This window comes from Seriola aureovittata, chromosome 2 (genome assembly GCF_021018895.1).
Source record: "Seriola aureovittata isolate HTS-2021-v1 ecotype China chromosome 2, ASM2101889v1, whole genome shotgun sequence".
Classification (NCBI taxonomy): Eukaryota; Metazoa; Chordata; class Actinopteri; order Carangiformes; family Carangidae; genus Seriola; species Seriola aureovittata.
In genome coordinates, this window is record NC_079365.1 from 14707501 (window position 1) to 14726911 (window position 19411).

The window sequence follows — 19411 nt, forward strand, 5'->3', positions numbered from 1 at the left end:
CCACAATTATTTATATTTCCACAAGCAACACCTTCAGTCATAGCTCAAAGCACATACTGTATTTAACTTTTTTTACCCACTGACTGTGTTTGTGAGAGTAAAGAGAAAGAAACAGCGTCTACATGCTGGAAAATAAAGTGACTCTTTTATAGTTTACATTATCAGAGGCACTGAACAGCTGAAATGTGAAGAAGAATTTGCAGGGACTTCATGCGTCCACCCTCATTTTCTAATATTTGTTCACTTTTTGAAGAATATTGCCAAGATAAAACAGTCTGATGATGAAAAACATATATTTGCATATCAAGAGAGCCATTTAATCCCACTTTACAAAATAGATTAGTAGATTTTAGTTGAATGCCTTTGACCCTTCAAAGCTCACAAGGCAAACAACCCCTTAAAGAAAAAAACATTTAGATTTAGGTCAGTATTTTTAGAAAATATTTCAGTTCTTAACATGGTAACATGTCATATAACCTATAATTACATTAATGTCAGTAAAATACATTTTAGAGCCAGTTAAGATGTCAGCTCCTATTTCATAGAAAACAAGTCATTTACAGTGAGGTTAGGTTTCCCGCCGTGCTAATAAGCTGCTTAAACACAATCAGGTTTGAAGCTGGAAGTCTCCTGCCCTGTAATCAAATAACAATCAGGACAATGTATTAATGTCTTATGTAACAGAGAAGCGACTCCAGCCTAAATACTGAGGTTTTGGCTCTGTGCACCTGCAGATCTTCCTTTCACACCTCTGGGCTGGATCCAGCTCAGTGTTCTGCTGCAGCCAGATCAGGCGTAATTACAGTCATGGTTAACAAAAGAGGATTATCAAAGTCTCTCTGTGTTGGAGAACAGTGGCGTGCAGGCTTAGGCCTTTGAAACCATTTATTATGGGGGAAAAATATTATTATTGTGATTATTATTTTATTATTATCATTTTTTTTTATTCTGTCCCAATTTCCAAAAGCTTGATGATGCTCAGATCACAGCACATTTGCAACAGGCGGTCTACATTTAAGATAATTTACAGAATGATTCAAAAAGAAATTAACATCAACATTATTACTTTGGAATATATTAAATGGCTTTTATGGGGATGTTAATTTTAATGGTTTAATATAATAATCCAAAAGTGAAAAACAGTTTCTCATTTAGGTTTTTGTTTTTATTGGTCAAAACTCAATGTTTTTTTTGTTGTTGTTTTTTTCCCCTAATTCGAATAATGTTTTTAACTTGGATAATTGCATTAGCTCATGAACAGTTGTATGAAATCAACCTTATAGAAGCAATTTGCATAACATTCATAATGGATTTTAATTGACAGTTCGCTTGTGTGTTTGTGTGAATTAATTTGTAACAACAACAATAATCATTTTACAGGAATATTAACACAGCAGTGTGTGGATTTTAACGTGGCACGTAAATACACGGTGCAAAACGATGCAACGCTGCACGAATATAGGGCCAACAGACTCAGCGTGTTACGACAGATACACACATTTGATCTACATTTAAGTGCCACGGGACATTTTTAAAATGTGAAGTTACTTTGTAACCGCCTGAGACCTTTCAGTTTTAGTTTGAATACCACTGACTCAACAGGAACGAAACAGCAGATATAAATACAGCATAAGTCTTTTTAATGTGTTTTTTATGTGGTGTGGTTCCAGTGGACTCACCGGTGCAGGACCGTGTCTTGCCTTTGTTCTTGGGGTTGAAGCTGGGTGATGCTCCCAGCAGGCTGCCCGGGTGAAACAGACTGCTGCCGTACTCGTGTGCCGCTGGGAGCGAGTAGGTGGGATATGTTGGTATGGGATGGTGGGTGGAGGGGGTGTGAGCGCTCATGGAGGCCAAGCTGCTCCTCAGCGGACTGGATCCCTCCATCTTCATGCCCTCCGTTAACGACACTTGGTATTTGATAGATTCCTTCTCGTCCATTCTGGTGGCGGAGGACGAGGGAGACGCGGCCCCCGGGTCCGGCGATACGTCCTTTGGAGGCGTCGGGGGGAAAGTGTACAGATGCGGGCTCGAGTGGGACGGCGGCGTTAACGACGGTGCGGAGACCGTGTTTGAGTTGCTGCTGCACGGGTAGACGGCAGAGAGGCCGCCGGGGGACGCGGAGCCGGGGTGGTGCAGGCTGGGTTTGCTGAAGGGACTGACGGCCCAGGCGTTGTGGTGGTGGTGAGCTGAGAGGGCTGCTTTCCCCCCGTCCAGCCATGAAATCCCCGGGCTGTGGATGAGATGAGGCCGGCAGACCTGAGTCCCCGTCAGACGAGCTGAGAAATAACCAAACAGCAGATTAATTTATTACAGAGAAGATGACAGGCTGACTCATCGCGTAGCCTAGTGGTGTTTTCTATGACATTCAAGTTCGGTAAATAATTATAAGACTTGTTGATTCACTGGATACACTGCTCTGACAGAAACATGTAAATAAAGTAGCCAAAATACACCTATTGAATCAGTGCACTTAAATGTGAATTTAAATACACTCAGTTCGAAGTTACATTAACTATTTTAATCAGAATATATGTTATTACTTTGGTGAATGTCTGATATAAAATACAAAATCATCAAAGAACAGACAGAAGACTCACATTTTAATCCACATGTTAAACTCTGAAACAGAAAACTGTCGTGTTTTATATAAAAGAAAATTGAATAGAAAAATATTATTTGCCTGTTATTATAAGGCAAATATCAATTAAAGCATGAAGGTGATTATTTTCAGAAAATAACCGCCTCTAGTTTTGTTTTGCAACTCAACCTACTTTTCACATGTAGCCATGTTGTGAGTTTCTATCTAAGCCTACATCAAATTTTTTGTTGTTGTTAAAGTTGCCTCCCTGTGTTCCAGCTCCATCTTACCGTGTGCTTGGCTGTAGGACACTCTGGCCCTGGTGGAGTTGTGGTAGTACGGGTTTCCCTGTGAGTCCAGGTGATTAAAGAAAACATCCACCTCATCGGGAGGCAGGAGCTGCGCCGTGGGCTCCATGTAGTTGTGCCCCAGGCCGGGGTGGTGAGAGTCCGGGTGTTGTCCGTTCAGCACGGCGTGGTGATGCATCCAGCGAGGCTGATCAGCCGTCACATCCATCTCTATGGCTCTCTGTCGCGCGGTTTATAGAGCCAGAGAATATCCAGAGGGAGGACACAGGGTGGTTCAAAAATGTGTCCTTTACGAGATCTTCACTGTGTCCATTTACAGTAGAGAACTGATGCTTTGTTTTTGTTCCTCTGAGTTTAATTCCTCTCTTCTCCAGGACATCGAGTCGAGCTTGACACTGGAAACCTGCAACAAGCAAACATCAGATGTTAATATTTTAAAGGCAGGGGTGTTGTGCAGCCTGGTGTCTGTCTGTAAGCATCGCTTCTCTAAACGGAGAGCTTGTACACTCTATTTAAGTTGCATGCAGAGATGCAACTTAAGATAATGACAAAAAAATCATCTCCACCCACAACATTTACTGCCACATCACTCTTCACAGGCTGCTACTCATCCACAGCCCGTTTCGCCTTTACACTAATAACAGTCTAACAGTTTAACTCAGTGACAACAGGACAAACGTGCTGTACCTTGATATTGTTATTTTATCCACGGCGTCCGATCAGCTCACGCCTCTTTGGAAGACTGTCCCCTGTCCCTGGTCGCTGCTGCAGAATCTCCCCACGTTTCCTTTGCTGTTTGTCAGAGTAAACTCCGTCCACTGGGACTTTAACCAACATGTATAACTGTGGCTGACAGCGCGGGGCTTGTCAAGCTCAGGGGCGGAGTCTCCAATAAAGCTTTGACTCAGCCAATTGCACACCACCTCTGCAAAACCTCAGAGGCGGTACCCCTACCACCACCTCCACCACCATCACCAGAACATCACTGAAATATTTGTGTAGTGTTAATGTAGAGAGACGTAGTCTGGCTGCCTGGGCCAGGCCTATATTATTATGACTGTATGGGATTTAATGTTTCATCACCAGTCCAGGAAAATAATATCAATCTAAATGCATCAGTCTGTTGTGTGACTGTTTTTATAAGGGTCCATTGTGGTTGAGGCTATGAACAATTCATGATCAATGATCTGGTAGAAATGTAATGTTAAATAAAACAGAATTCAAAGTGTCACTGACACATGTAAACACCACCACCAGAGGTGTGTCTACAACTCTGTTTATATTTTTCACGTCTTGCTGCATCTTTTTGGTATCGGCCTGTTTATCTCAAACTCTATGGAGACATTTGTACATGAACTGCACAACTCAGGCGTTTCTAACACTCAGTTTGCTTTAAGGACATTCATATCGGTGAAGTAAATGTGAAATAGTATCTTTAAGATGGGCTGTAATTTCCCCTAAATGCTCCCAAAAAGCCCGCTCAAAATGTGAGAGTTTTAATCTGCACATGATGAACTTCAGCAAACAGTTATAGGTCAAGATGGATTTGCCACTGATGATGTGTTTTCTACAGGGTTCATTGTTTTATATGTAAATGAGGAACAAATGTATTTTCGTGTTGCATGTGTCTTCGTAAGTGAAGTGTTAGTTAATGCTCATTTTGTTCTTCATCCCTCTTTTCATGTTGGTCGTGTAATGGCTAAAAGTCTAGGGTACGTTATCTCTCTCTCTCTCTCTCTCTCGCTCTCTCTCGCTCTCTCTCTCGCATGATTGACAGACAATAATTGGAGAGGGAGCGCGTGCAGCCCCGGCCGGCCGGCACTGCCGCCTGCTTGACGCCATTTCCTGACGTCAGTGCATCTTAGAGAAGAAAAAAAAAAATGATTCAGAGATTCAGGACATGAACTTTTTCTAACACGCAGTGAGAGAGAGGGGGGGGGTGCCTGGAGTCTGCTACAGTCCCAGCGGATGAACTCGAGGAAGGACATTGCAACTGATATTTATACTGTGGCAACATTAATAATACATCAAGTACATCCTCCTGACCCTACTGTGATTTCGAAGAACAGGCCAACTGCATGGCAAAGTATCGACAAGGTGGACCACAGAGATGAAGTGACATTAGATCAGATCAGATTAGATTAGATTAGATTAGATTTAATGTCCTCAATGAGGAAATTCTTTTTGCAGAAACACACCCACCAGCAGAAGTTTCGTTTGCTCGTATTGCAGTGAGCTGGTTGAAAGTGTTGCCATAAAGCAGCTCGGTTTACAGTTAATTCACCCTGTCAATAAACAAAATAAGAAAACTAGGAATTTGGGGCTTTCTGTTCTCCGTCTAATGGCGAAATCACTGGCACTGCAACAGCCATAAATCGGCTGTTGACTTCCAGTAGTAGGCCTATAGCCTACTATTTCACATTAGCATACGTTACGTGGTCAACAATGAGTTGCCCTATTAAGGGAAACATTCATGAGGCCACTGAATCTGTGGCACACACACACACACACACACACAATCACACATGAATCTGATTGGAATTCGCTCATTTATTCTCTTTAATTACAGCAAGTTGCAAGTTTTTCTTTCTGTGTTCAGACGTGAGAGTTTCTGCTCTGCAGGTTATCAAGTCGCAGCAGCGGCTCATTCTGCTGAACCAAATGCTGCCCAACTACCACTGATCCATCCTCTTTTTCTCATGGTGTGTTGGCCTACTGTAGCGCACCTGGATGACCAGACAGGAAAAAAAACATTAAGGAGCCACATGACAGAGTTGAACGAGAAAGCTTCCGGAAAGAAGTTTGATCATCAAACCAAATACAGGAAGTACAGTGTTTGTTAAAGTGCAGGGGCTGCTCTGTGCAAAATACATTTAGACAAAGTCAACGATTCAATTAGTCTGATATCTATCTATCTATCTATCTATCTATCTATCTATCTATCTATCTATCTATCTATCATTGGTTTTTCAATTTGCATTTGTTGTTGCAACATTTAGCAGCGTCTAAAATAATTTAATAATAGTCCTACTTCAAGTCCCCGATAAGACGAGCATCCTTAGATAGGCTAAATCTATTTTCTTTTTAGATGTAGGCCTACTATAATGTAAATGGCCTTCTGTCATTATTTATACGGCGACAACAAATCTCTCCAAGCAGCATTAAAAGGAAATCTACTGTATAGATTGAAGAGAGCAGAACGTACCGGAGGGACAAGTGTTGCAGTATTAGAGCTCATCAGCATGATAATGTGGAAATACACATGCTTTGAGTGTGAGCCCTTTTGATCTGGCGTGGCGATAAAAACCTTATCGGCGGCGAACATCCACTTCCATTTTAGTTTGACATTAATTCAATCCGCCTTTTTTTTTCTTCTTTTTTTACTGCTCTTTTTCTCACAGGAGCCCTGGAGAAAGAGAGAGGTCGCAGCCCGATTCAGCTCTGAGAATCTCATTATAGGACTATACGGTTGAAAAGGAAGTTGCTTTGGCTAATAATAAAGATAAATAAAAATGAAATGTCACTATAGTAACCTATAACAATAGGCCTATAATATAGACGTGTATTAGGCTATTAGTGCTGATCTTAATCTAAAGCTCTATTAATATTATTATTATTATTGTTGTTGTTATTATTATTATTATTATTGTTATTATTATTATTGTAGTGTCTGAGTTTGTTTGTTTTTTTCGGCGGTGGGGGGTATTTTAATTTTTTTTTTTATTTTTAATTTTTAGATTTTTTGTAGTAGCAGTATTAGTAATAGTATTATTTTTTCTTTTTTTTTTAAACACTCAAAGTAGCCGTGTTGTATCAAAAGTAAATAATAATTTTCTGCTCTAAGAGCAGGTTACACTGAGGTGCGTGTGTGTTTAGTTGCTCTCCCAGCTTGAAAGAGAGAGAGAGAAAGAGAAATCCAATGCTGGTAGGATCCTTGGGTCCCACTGATTATAACCCATCCCGGGGTAATTTTTCACCGGTGCTGGCTAATCTTTGTTCTTTGTGAAGATAATAAATAGCCTAATCGTTATCAGCGAGCTGCTGGAGGTGTCGGGGAGAATGGGGCTGATCGGCCCGGGAAATAGGCTCCAAAGTGCCGCGGAATAAATGCCATTTCTTATCTCTCTCTCCCAGATTATCGCCGCCTTTTCAAACTCGCACAACAAATACATCTAATGCAGGGAATGCATCATTTGCTGGACCAGATCTGTGTGAATGATTGATAGATAGATAGATAGGGGGTGGGGTGGGGGCCACGGGGTGTGGGGGGTAGCTTGGTGTTGGCTATTATTTACAAGTTTAATGTTCTGCATGTGCAAAGCCTTTATTCGGTGTATTTAGACAGCATAAATACAGCTCGCTTTTCCATTATTTTTAGGTTATCTGCCGGAGCCATCTGAGGTTCCGGTTCTTTGTTGTGGTATCTTATTTCTTTCATGTTGGATTTTACTGGATAAGAGTTAAACAGAGACAGCCGCTTCTACCCAGGGAGAAAAATATATTTGAATAATGTTTTCATGTGTTGGAAATTTTGGAAATGGCAAATGCGAGCAATAATAAGCCACGGATATAAAATGGTTACAAACAGGCCCTGTTAGATTTACTTGATATTTGAAACTCATCGTCCAGGAGTGTGGGATTGATTTATTTTCTTATTCATTTACATAATTTCATCTTGGTTTAAATCTTACAGCACTTTATTTGGTTGTTTTATTGCATCTTGACTCATGGTGCCTCTCTAAAATAATGAAAACAGTGATTTGATTAGACATTGTTCAAAGTGTTATCATGAGCTGTATTATTATTTTATTATTATTACTATTGAATAATTTCCTCCAAACATCTAGGCTACAAACCAAATTTCAGAGAAAACAGGCAAAGAAAATTGTTATATATTTATTTTCAATTTCTGGTTTGTCCTGAATTTAGACACAAAGACATACATTGAAAAGCAAAAACACTTTACAAATAAGATGAACATACTGTTTAAAAAAAAAAGAAAAAGAATCACCTTTCCCCCTTCACTAAAGCCATAGTTTCATGCCTCTTTCAAAGCATAGAATGAAATAAAGCCTGTGTCCTGTATAGGCACAAAGAATGAAGAAGAATGTATTTATTGTGTTGTTAAAGCATTGCATGAGTGTGTGCATGGGGAGTGACCAGTTATGGCAGAAAAGGTATTTTTCCAATATATACAAACTGGATGCTTAATAACTTGGCAGCTGCAGCAGCCTTGGGTGCTGCTGATGGTCTCCAGGGAAACGGAGATAACAGCACACTCATTTTCCATATCTTACAGTCTATTATATTCAAGGATTAGTTCTCCTTCCCGAAAAGGTCAAACATAAAGTCAAGCCAGCCAGGAGTGCTCCTCCTCCTCCTCCTCCTCCTCCTCCTCCTCCTCCTCCTCCTCCTCCTCCTCCTCCTCCCTCCTCCTCCTCCTCCTATAGTGACAGAGCATTTCCCATTTTTTCATATTATCTAGTTAAACCACTGTGATGACCTTTGCTGACATGCTTTGATAGATGCAAACCTCCTACAGCAGACAACAAACCTCCCTGAATTTCCTTTAATATTCTGGTATGGACTTCTTCTCTTTGTGGTGAACAGTGATTTCCTTTTGTTTTATCTCCAATGCTAAGCCATTTTTTTTTGTGTTACACGTGTATTATCCACCTAAAATCATAGTTCCTTAACCTCTTTTATTCACTGTGACCCAAATATCGCTTTTCTCTTGACTCAAGACACAAAAACAATACCTCATCAGCGATAAGCAGGGATGTACGATGCCTTAATCCTCAGCCTTTCTGTATAGGTCTAATAATTTTGGAGTTTCTGGGATAGTCAGGAGCTGTATTCACAAAATGTCCTGAGGGCAAAAGTTTCATCTGATTTGCTGAGTTAGGAGAAACTTTTAAAAAATAAGAAGCGTGTGTCTTTCAGTAACTTGTGTTTTTGGTCTAAGACTAATTTGCAAAGAACAAGGGTGAGAGAAGTTAGGGCTTGTCCTAAGTAACTGACATCTTCTAGCAATCAGTCAAATTATGTGTCTCATCAGTGTTTTGAAAAAATACAGTAATAAACTTGAAAAAATAAGCAGGTAATAAAATTTCAAATTTTCAGAATTTTATTGAATTTTTAGTTTAAATCTATTTTTTTAAATGTAATTAAAAAAAATTAATTTAGTTGATTATTAGATTTTTTAAATTTAATTATATCTCAATTACCTCAAAATCAAGTGTTCAGTTCAGTCTAATTTGACCCATAATGTAATTAGATTAAATTTTTTTTATTTAATTTTAATTGAATCTGTTTATTTAATGTATTAAATTTAATTTATAATTGAGAGTTAATTAATTCAGTTCAGTTCAAAACTTTATTCAAATTTATTTTATTTTATTTTATTTTATTTACATTCAATTCAATCTATTTTGATATATAATAAAATATTTTTTTAATTTTTTAATTTTTTTCGTCTAATGTAATTTGATCTAATCTAATACAACCTAGATTCTTCTCACATTCTCAAATATATTATTTCACATTCACTGACACACGGGGGTCACCTGATGAACCGATCACTGTAGAAACAGTTAAAGTGTAGTGAGTAAATTCATTCAGAAACGTGATGTCTGAAACTCTTTGCTATGAACTTTCAGCTCCATTTACAAAGACTACTAATAGTAAAATGAGACGGTGCCATTGCGCTGCATGTTGGAATAATCAGGCGGACAGTGACACCTAGGGGAGAGCAGTTGGTCTCTTCAGCCTCACACACTAAAACATGCAGCAGCTCATACAACCTCGAAAATGGATTTACCTTTCAAGTGTGTTGCCTTCCTGTTTCACTAACCCATCTTTGATTTATGCAATTAAAAACCTTTTAATTTAAACTCTTTCTGTCTGTTTTTAGTTTCATTTTCCACCCATTCATCTGTAGCTGTAGCATTACACTTTTACTCCACTACAGTTCACAGGTGTATAGCACTGTCCTGTTACAGGTGGCTTACACACATCTCACTGAAACTGACTGCGTGATCTCTCATTTCACCATGTGTAGTCTTGAGAGGATCTTTACTAAGTAATTAGAGGTCAGAGGTTCACCACTGCACTTCCTGCCTAAAGCGCAGCAGGAAGTGAAAGTTTACAACACCTTGTCACTAGCAACCTGTCCATCAAACTCTGTTTCACTGGAGCTGTCCAGGGAGTTGGAGAATTCAAAACACCTTTTTTTCAACCTGTGAGTGTTCATCAGTTTCAGACATCATACTTTTATTTTGTCTTTGCATGTTCTAGTTCCTGTGTGTGTGTGTGTGTGCATGCTCAAATGTGTGTGTGTGTGTGTGTGTGTGTGTGTGTGTGTCTGTGTCTGTCTGTGTCTGAGTGTGTGTGTGTGTGTGTGTGTGTGTGTGTGTGTGTGTAATGTAAGGACTGTGAACACAGTTACAGGTCAGGAAATATCTACTAACTGGCCAGAGAACTTAAGCTTCATACAGTTCCAAGTTTCAAAAGTTTTCTGCATTTTCCTTCAGTGTGACATGAAATGGATAAAAATGTAGATAAACAAGAATTTGCAAAGTTTCCAAGGCTTCATAAATATTGTATTGCACTTATATGTTCAGACTATTTAATTCATGATTTTATCATTACAACACAATTTTAAATGAGAGAATATCTTCTGGCTTGTTTTATACACATTTGCAAGTAATTTGGCATATATTTATCTGGTGTCTTTGGAAAGTTTGAGATAATGGCTCAAATTTCAATTCAGTATTTCTGGCTTTGAGCAAAGCTCATCGGGACAAAGTGAGTTTGAAATGTTAGAGCTGCAGCCAAGGTGTCTGAAGAGAGGAGAGGGGATGAGCTGTAATTTTACTCTTTATTTAATCATACCAATGTGTTTTCAAGTCCAAGGTCCTTAACCACAAATCCTATATACTTAACATTTGTGCTAATAATTTTAAACGTATGTTATGTAGTTTACTGCTTTTAATGTGTTTTTCCTAGTTGAAAGCAGTAATAGGTATCTATTTATTTCTGTAAAATCAGAGCAGACTCTTTAACATGAATCTGTAGTAGTTTTTGTCACATACTGAATGTTGCTGTGCTGTGATCTAGTTTAAGTGCAGATTGATTTGACAAGTTCCACACTGGGTGACCCAACAACAACAATGACACAATGCAGATCTGGTTCTCACTGTGATGGACTCGAGTCAAACAGGTTTCCACAGTCTATTCAGAGATGTCGTCACACAAATATGAAGAAATTGATGGTTGACTGGAACATTACTCAGAATACATCCAAGTTTTTAAATCACAGTAGCATCGTTAGTAAATAATGTAAAGTATGAATGATTTGTGGTATATTGGATAAAACGTATGATCCTTTAACAGGAATGGGAAGCATGAATGAACAGATCACAGCCATGCTGGTGGTTCTCTGAAGGTGTACTTATGATAGTCACAGTAAATGTCTAAGTGATCGTGCTAATATGCTCTCAGTGACAATGCTAACATGCTGATGCATATGATGTTTACTATGTAGACCATATTAGTTCAGCATGTTAGCATGCTAACATATGATGATTAACACTAAACACAAAGGCCACCTCAGGTGTTGGTCATAAACCAAAGTATTAGACGAACTGAAAGTTTGAACTGGCAGCGACATTACATGAAAATCATCATTTGATGGCAATTCATTCAATAGCTGCTGAAACAATTCAGTGACTGACTGACTGACAAACATTGCCGTCCCCGGATGGGCCACTAACATGGCTAAAAATGAAAAAGAGCTGAGGTAGACCGACAATTTCCCTTGCTTATCTCCATGTTTTCTGTCAGTCGCCCAGGCAATTTTCATCCATGTCTCATAGAGGAAACTGAGTGACAGCGATGACCTTGACTTCCAGCAGCAGCTAAAGGAAAATGTGTACACCCTAAATGACAGACTTAACTAGAGTATATAAGGGCATATGTGGGCTTCATAATGTCTTAAATTTCTGTGTGCACATTATAGCACAAGAGTGTGTGTCTAAATGTTTGCGTATGTGCACACTTTGTTTCTTGTGTTTTGCGTGTCTCTGCTCATTCTGTATCTGATCCTCAGTGATCGCAAGGGTAAAAATCCCCTGACTTTCCTGCTCCTCCTGTGAAGAAATGTCTGCCGATTTGTGTAAGCTGATTCTGCAGCGCAAACCTGTCCACACACACACACACACACACTCACACACACTCACACACTCTCACACACTCTCATACACTCTCACACACTCTCACACACTCACACACACGCACACACACGCACACACACCACACCACACACGCACGCACATGCACACACACACTCTCACACACTCACACACACACACCACACACGTGCACACACACACACTCTCACACACACACACGCGCACACACATACCACACACAGCGAATAAACAAGATCTGATCCATCTCTTCCCCTCTCTCAGTTTCTCTGTTTTGCTGTGTTCATCTGAGACACACACGCACACGCAAACCGTAACCTTAAAACATGTCTTCATCTTAATAATTTATTGATTTTCATAATGGAGATTTGCTTTTTGTCCTCAGAAGAGAAACAAGTCCCCATAATGTGACAGATTTAATACCTGGAACAAACACACATACACACACACACACACACACACACACACACACACACACACACACACACACACACACACACACACACACACACACACACACACACACACACACACACACACACACTCTTCTATCTTTATGAGGACACTCATTAACATAGTGCATTCCATGTATTTTCCCTCAAAAAGCCCTTTGACAGAAAGGTCAGAAAGTGAGGACAGGCCAAAATGTCTGTTTTTTAACTTTTGTTTTGGTCCTCATGATGCAGCATTTCCAAATACACACACACAAAACATCTCATAGCATTTAGAGGAATCCAGTTCACCCTTTCTGCTGCTCAGAGGGAGGACACTGAAGTCATGAGATTGAAGTTACAAGATGTGTGTGTGCTTGCGTGCATGTTTTGTCTCTCTGCCACAAGTCTCTGCAGGTGCAAGAGGGAGAGAAGAAGAGAAACACAGCTGACCATTAGGCTGCTTTACCACATCCTTCACACTGTACTTCACATCTTTCCCAGAACAACACACACGCACATACGCCCCCCTCTGCATGTTTCATAATTGTATTTACAGTGTGTGTGTTGGTGTGTTAATTAATTGTCAAAGCTTTTCCTGGTATTTCATGTGGATTATGATGAGCTGCTTCTGGCCTCCTGGTGGTTTCCTTTCATGTGTGTTTGTGTCAGTAGGTATTATCAGATTAGATAATCCTTTGATTTGAGAAATAGAGTCTGCATGATCAGCATTCTCAATATCATCACCTTTCCTCCTGCTATTTTCTCCTTCCCTTCACTTCAGACTGACAGTCTGCTGGATTATAAAGGAAACAGTCAACACCTGAGCCTCTGTTTGATGTGACTGTTAACTTTTCTTGTTGTAAAGTCAATAAAACAACTACATAGAGACCCAGAATGACCACAAACAGGACTAAAACAACCACAAAAAGACACAAGACAACCACAAACAGGCTCAAGACAACCACAAAGATATGCAAAAGAAGAAACAACTACAAAGACACTGAAAAGGCCAAAAAAAAAAACACACACACAAAACAACTACAGAGAAAATGATACAAAGGGACTTCGAAGAGACACAAATCAACTACAAGAATACAACACGACCACCAAGAGAGAGAAATGATCTAAAAGTTATAAAAACTACTACAAAGACACACAAAACTGCTCTAAACGACGCAGCCAGTTTTTATGATTTGTTTTGTGTGTCTTTCAGTTTGAGTGTCTTGCTCCTATACAGGAGGGATGGCGGACCTTTTACGTGTCTGTGTGCAGGGGCCCATTGTCTCATAAGCCAGCCATATTATAGTAGTATATATAGTATAATCTGTATATATGATATCATAATGATGAACAGTCTCGATCTGCTTCCTTCAGAGCGAAAAACAGGTTGACCTTAAACCTGCGATAACTCGGTGTTTGACCACTTGGGGGAAGCAGAAAGTGGTGAACACAACGCTGACATACTGTATTAGCACCTTTTAAAGTGATACGGTGAACTTGTTAACAAACATTTACTTTTTTTACACATCCAGCAGATACAGCGTAACATCATCGTTCATTTAGCGTCATGTTTCTGACACCCGGCAAATGTAAGTCCATTAATCACTCTCTCTTTAGCTCTGTTTTTGGTCTCCAGGGAAATATTTTTGTCTTTAGCTGCTAAATGCTCCACTCTGTTCACCAGCTAGTCACTGACTTTATATGTTCGCCGTTCGCTGCCGAGCAGGGAGTTCAGCTTTTTCAAGCCTTTTCACTGAAAACAACAACTGATCAATTTGACCCCAAATGAGCCTATGAGAATGCTTAGAGTGACCCACAACAATAAAGCTGGGGGCGGGCCAGAAAACGTTCATCACAACAAGACACTCCTCTTGCGCGCAAGAAGTCATGTGATGTTTTGTTAATATGAAAATCTTTGTACTTCAACTAGAGCTCTTATACCAGAACCAACTATAGAAAAAAGTTAATCAAGCATTGTTGTGCTTTAACAAAATTAAGAGAACTATGTGATTATGAATAATTATAAATAATTGCCATTATTAGACAATCTAGGCTGGATATTGGTGTAAAACATAAACTTCTTTGGAATTGTAATGAATGAAATTTGCAAAGAAATAAAAAAGATGAAGAGGTGTTTCTCCAGGAAGTGCTGGAGCCTGCCACCAACACTCATTTTCTCTTCACCAGTGAGATGGAAAAATGGTGTAAAAAAACCTTTTATTTTGAGTCTGTATCAGTGTATGTGGGAAAAGTTGTGGGACGAGATGCCTACAACACAGACAGTGGAACGTGTCCTCTTATGCCACCTGCACTATCAGACTATGTGGTTCACTGTCGTATACGTCCCAGGCTGAGGACAATGCATCACTATCATGATTATGTTATTTTATTTTACTGAATTTTCATCAGGCTAATGTCAAAGCAAAGATCATTCATAGTAATCCACATTAATGTCTGTAGTGTCACATGGGTGTGTGATAGCCAATATTTACAACCATGTGGAGAACATTAAAATAACAAACAGATGCTGCACATACTGGGTGTTAATAACATAAACATTTTAGTTTATAAAATGTTATTAAGTGTTACAAAATTACACACACAGCACATCCTCTAGTCCCCCATCCCCTCCCAGTGAAACCTTTCTACCTCCACTTTCTTGTGCAGATTTAGAAATGACAAGAGATGGGGTGAGGCCTGCCACATGGCCTCTGTGTGTCCTCCCTCCCTCCCCCCCTCCTCACCCCAGCTCCTCACCACATCAGGATACACTTGTTCTGGTGAATTCCGGTTTCAAACGGAACGCTGCCTTGCTCTGGTTTTCTGCAGGACCAGTATTAAAAGCAGGCACATGCTGTCTCTCAGTGGCCCTGTGGTCAGGGAGGGGGAGCCTCTAACGGCCTGTTATACTCACACACCTTTCAAACCTCACCCGCTCTTGCTTCCTCCCCCTGAGCCTTCCTCCCCTCCTCACCCTTGACAGCCCCCTTGCACAGTCTTATCACCATGACAGCAGATTAAAGAATGAAAAGTTCCTTCCACTGCGAGCCGCCAAGTTCATCACCTCCTCCCGCCTTTTTCACGCTGTCACATCACCAAATCCTTTTTTACTGGTGAGACACTGCTAAGTGCCTAAGGTTTATTATCTTAATATCGCACATTAAAACAGTATTATATTATCATAAACACACTCTCTCTAGTTTCCAACTGCTCTCACTGTAGACCAGCTCAGTCCTTTGACCTCCAACCTCAAGTATGATGCCCCTATTGTTGGACCGGATGCACTGCAATCAAAATTTTAATATTTTAGCATTTTGAAAGTCAAACCTGTCATGTTTGCAGTGGTTCTGTGATATGGTTTGAAGGAAAGTACACTTATCAGTATTAGACATCCAAACCACCAGAGGAAATCACATTTTACCAGAACATATAGATATACACATATGACATCATCTACCTACTCACACAGCACTCATATAAACATTGTGTTTGATTGTCTCTGATTGTTTATTTTCATATTGAGGAAAATATCTATGGTTCTATTTCCATAGTCAGACCGTTTTCTGCCGCTTTGTGTTTGAGACTGAGTTGAAGTTTCTCATGTGGAAATGCCAGCAAGAAAGAAGGAAAATCATTTTCCAGAGTTCCCCTCCGCTAAGCAACATCGCCACCTGCTGTCAGCCAGACAAACTGGCTTATGTCCACAGGTTCATATACTGTAAGAAGCCCAATGACAGCTGCTGAGTTTTGAACAGCAGACTTGTAAAGCTGGACAAAGTCTTGCTCCGTTCAACACATTTCTGCCTAAAGATTTGCTCTCTCTCTCTCCCTTTCTTTCTTTTTTTTTTTTTTTTTTAAAACCTGTAATTGGTTTTCACAGATCCAGTTTGTAACCCAGCTAAATCTGAAGCTCACTTACTGAAGTGGAGCTGTGAAGTGTGTCATTCTTATTCTGCCTTTACACATGATACTATCCCTGTCCCCCCAGAGTGGGACTGATTACAGGATGATCAGTCAAGCTGAGCATCTTTAAACTTGGATGGCTGGATGGATATCGCCTGAATAAATAGATGAAACTAAAACAAAATTACTTGCTTTGGCCATTTGGGGATTTTTTTTTTCTTTATATTATCTTTTAAGCTTCTGTGATTATCATGACTATTAAAATAGCCTGTGCATCAAACAATACCCTCAGATAGGACATCTTTAATGTGTGTCCCTGGGGGTTTAGAGGTCACTGGCATGCGAAGGATCAACACATTGGTTTAAAGATAAGGGAGGCTCATGTTTGCAATCTGATGTTTTCTTGTGGAACGCAGAAATAAATGACAGAGGACACAGGGGAATTTCCCTCAGAGGAGCGCAGTGCTTTTCAGAGGGATGTGCTGGCTAACCGCTGCCCAGGCTGGGCTTCCGGCCCTGGGGCAGCAGCGCCTGCCGGTACCCCTCACACCCTGCAGCACCACCACTATCACCCCACTCCAGACACTGTGCCAGGATACTGTGGTGACACAACCCTGGGCCTCTGTTCCTCCCTTGTCAACAAGAGTGATGGAAGCAGAGAGGAGGAGAGGAGAGAAGAAGAGGACAGGAGGACTGATTGATATTTAAAGTGACAACAGCTCAGAGTATGCAGAACAGAGGAGAGGATTCAAACATTTGAGAGATAATGTTAGAATGAGGGTGTGAATGAAAGAAAATGAGGACAGTGAGGATGAATAGAAAGAGGCAGGACAGGAGTTAATAGTGATTTATTTTTATATCAATAATTACATGAAATGAAAGTGTCCTTTGAGGCGTTTGGCTGTATTTGAGAGGCTCATTATTCAGCACATTTCAAGAGTATCTCTTAAAGACAAAAACTTTATTAGACCAACAGGACCTTTGCCAGGGTCTAATTTAATGCAGGTTTGTGTTTTTACCAGTCATCTTCTGCTGACATAAAGCTTTTCTCTCAGTCTCGCCAATATGATCAGGAGCCACCAGGGGGCAGAACAACCTTTTAACCTTGCATTGTTTTCTCCAGTAACACAACGAAACACACACAAGCTCACACAGTCAAAATCAAATGAGAAAGCTGATAGGTTTAATGGCTTTTATGGGTGACTGATCTTGATTACTTATGGTTAACTGTCTCTCTGCTGTGTCTGTGTGTGTATGTGTGTGTGTGTGTGTGTGTGTGTGTGTGTGTGTGTGTGTGTGTGTGTGTGCATGGGTGGTGTTTGTGTGCGTGTGCGTGCGTGCGTGCGTGTGTGTGTGTCAAGACAGAAAAAAGGGAAAAGGAGCTTGCGGTTGCATAACAATAATTAAGGCGGCATGATCAAACCGTCTTCAGTGGAAGCCATTTTATTTCTAATGTGCACTTGTTTTAATGAAGTCAAGCACATCAAGCACCTCCATATGTACAGGTCTCCTGTGTTTGTGTGTGTGTGTGTGTGTGTGTGTGTGTGTGTGTGTGTGTGTGTGTGTGTGTGTGTGTGTGTGTGCGCGCGTGCACATGAATACAGGCATGTCCCAGTGTGTGTATAATTGGTGTATGTGAAATACCGTGGCTGGTCGGGAGTCTGCCTGCGGTGTGTCTGTGTGTTCAGATCAGAGCCTGCTGAGCCTCCTCACTGGCTATTATTAGACACACTGCTTGTTGGACAGACTGACAGCTCATTATGAAGACTGCTAAAATAAGTGCAGCCTTTTACACACACATACACACACACACACACACGCACACACACAGACAAACGTCACTTGTGCACGGCCAAGTCAGCACTCTCACATCATCTCTAAACTCCCAGAAAAGCCTTTGTGAAGCACAGCCAGAGGGAGCCGCCCGCCTGACGCCAACATGAAAAAGCACTTGAGGCTTGAGAGTGTGTGTGTGTTTCTGTTCGAGTCAGTGTGTGTTTGACTTCATAGTAGTGGGAGGAGGGCGGTTTTGGAGTATGACGACAGGATAAACCTCCCAACAGTCAGCGTCAGTGTGCTCATGGGAAAGTATAAGTAAGGTGAGGTAGAGAGGTGAGAAAAATGGCTTCTCCAAAAACTGGGTCTCTCTCTGTTTACTGTCAAACCGTGAGCTTTGGGTTTGGCTTCATATTAATACAGTTGGAGGCAGAACACAGGGTCTTGTGGGTAGATAGAAATTATTTTAAATCTCTATCTGTTCTTCTCCATCTCTCTCTCTCTCTCTCTCTCTCTCTCTCTCTATCTCTCTCTGTCTATGGCATGAATGACGTGATGATGGAGTTTGAATTTGAGGAGCTGTGTATCACCCATCTGTTAGAGCCTCTCTCTGCAGGGACATGATGACCTCTCGTAAGTTAGACACTTTCTCTCATGACACCATCTGACCTAACACACTTGAGAATACTATTGCAGACAGCTTGACTAGGCAGGTAGTGGCACATACAAACTCCCAGGGTTAATCCATGAATTCTTATAGGATCACTTTTATGAACAGTTTCAGTTATGTTTCATCTGTATCGTGTTGTGTGGCAATAAAATATAATCATCCTTTATGTATAAGCAGTGTGTGTATGTACATACATGCCTCGCCAGACATCCAAGCTATTCATTCAAATACCACAGAAGGTTATTTTTTAATGTGCAACAAAGATTCTGGAAATGTGCAACTATTACAAGCAGTATTTTCAATATCTATTCCTTTTTTTCCCCAAGAGAGTAGCCAAACAAAAGTAACAGCAAAGTATATTGTAATATGGAGTTTAGTCTCAAACAGTCTAGTGATTATTTAAACATTATTTTTTGTAATTCTTTTGATCTATTAGCTGCCATCTGCATTAACTGATAAAAAACACGACTCTAACATTAGAGTTATTCCGATACCAATGCAATGGTAGTTTTTGAAATACCTCCGATACTGCC

At 40.3% G+C, this 19411-nt stretch overlaps 1 protein-coding gene across 1 annotated transcript in view; it reads right to left on the minus strand.

Annotated features, from left to right (window-relative positions):
* gata2b (GATA binding protein 2b) overlaps positions 1-3726 on the minus strand; it is a 10366-nt gene extending 6640 nt beyond the window's left edge. Inside the window, exons 1-3 of the mRNA XM_056404049.1 lie at positions 3574-3726; positions 2869-3289; positions 1680-2276 (exon numbers count right to left, since the gene is read on the minus strand). Coding sequence (XP_056260024.1) covers positions 1680-2276; positions 2869-3094 — 823 coding nt within the window. The 5' untranslated portion in view covers positions 3095-3289; positions 3574-3726. The remainder of the gene's footprint in view (positions 1-1679; positions 2277-2868; positions 3290-3573) is intronic.
* Positions 3727-19411: the final 15685 nt, after the last annotated feature.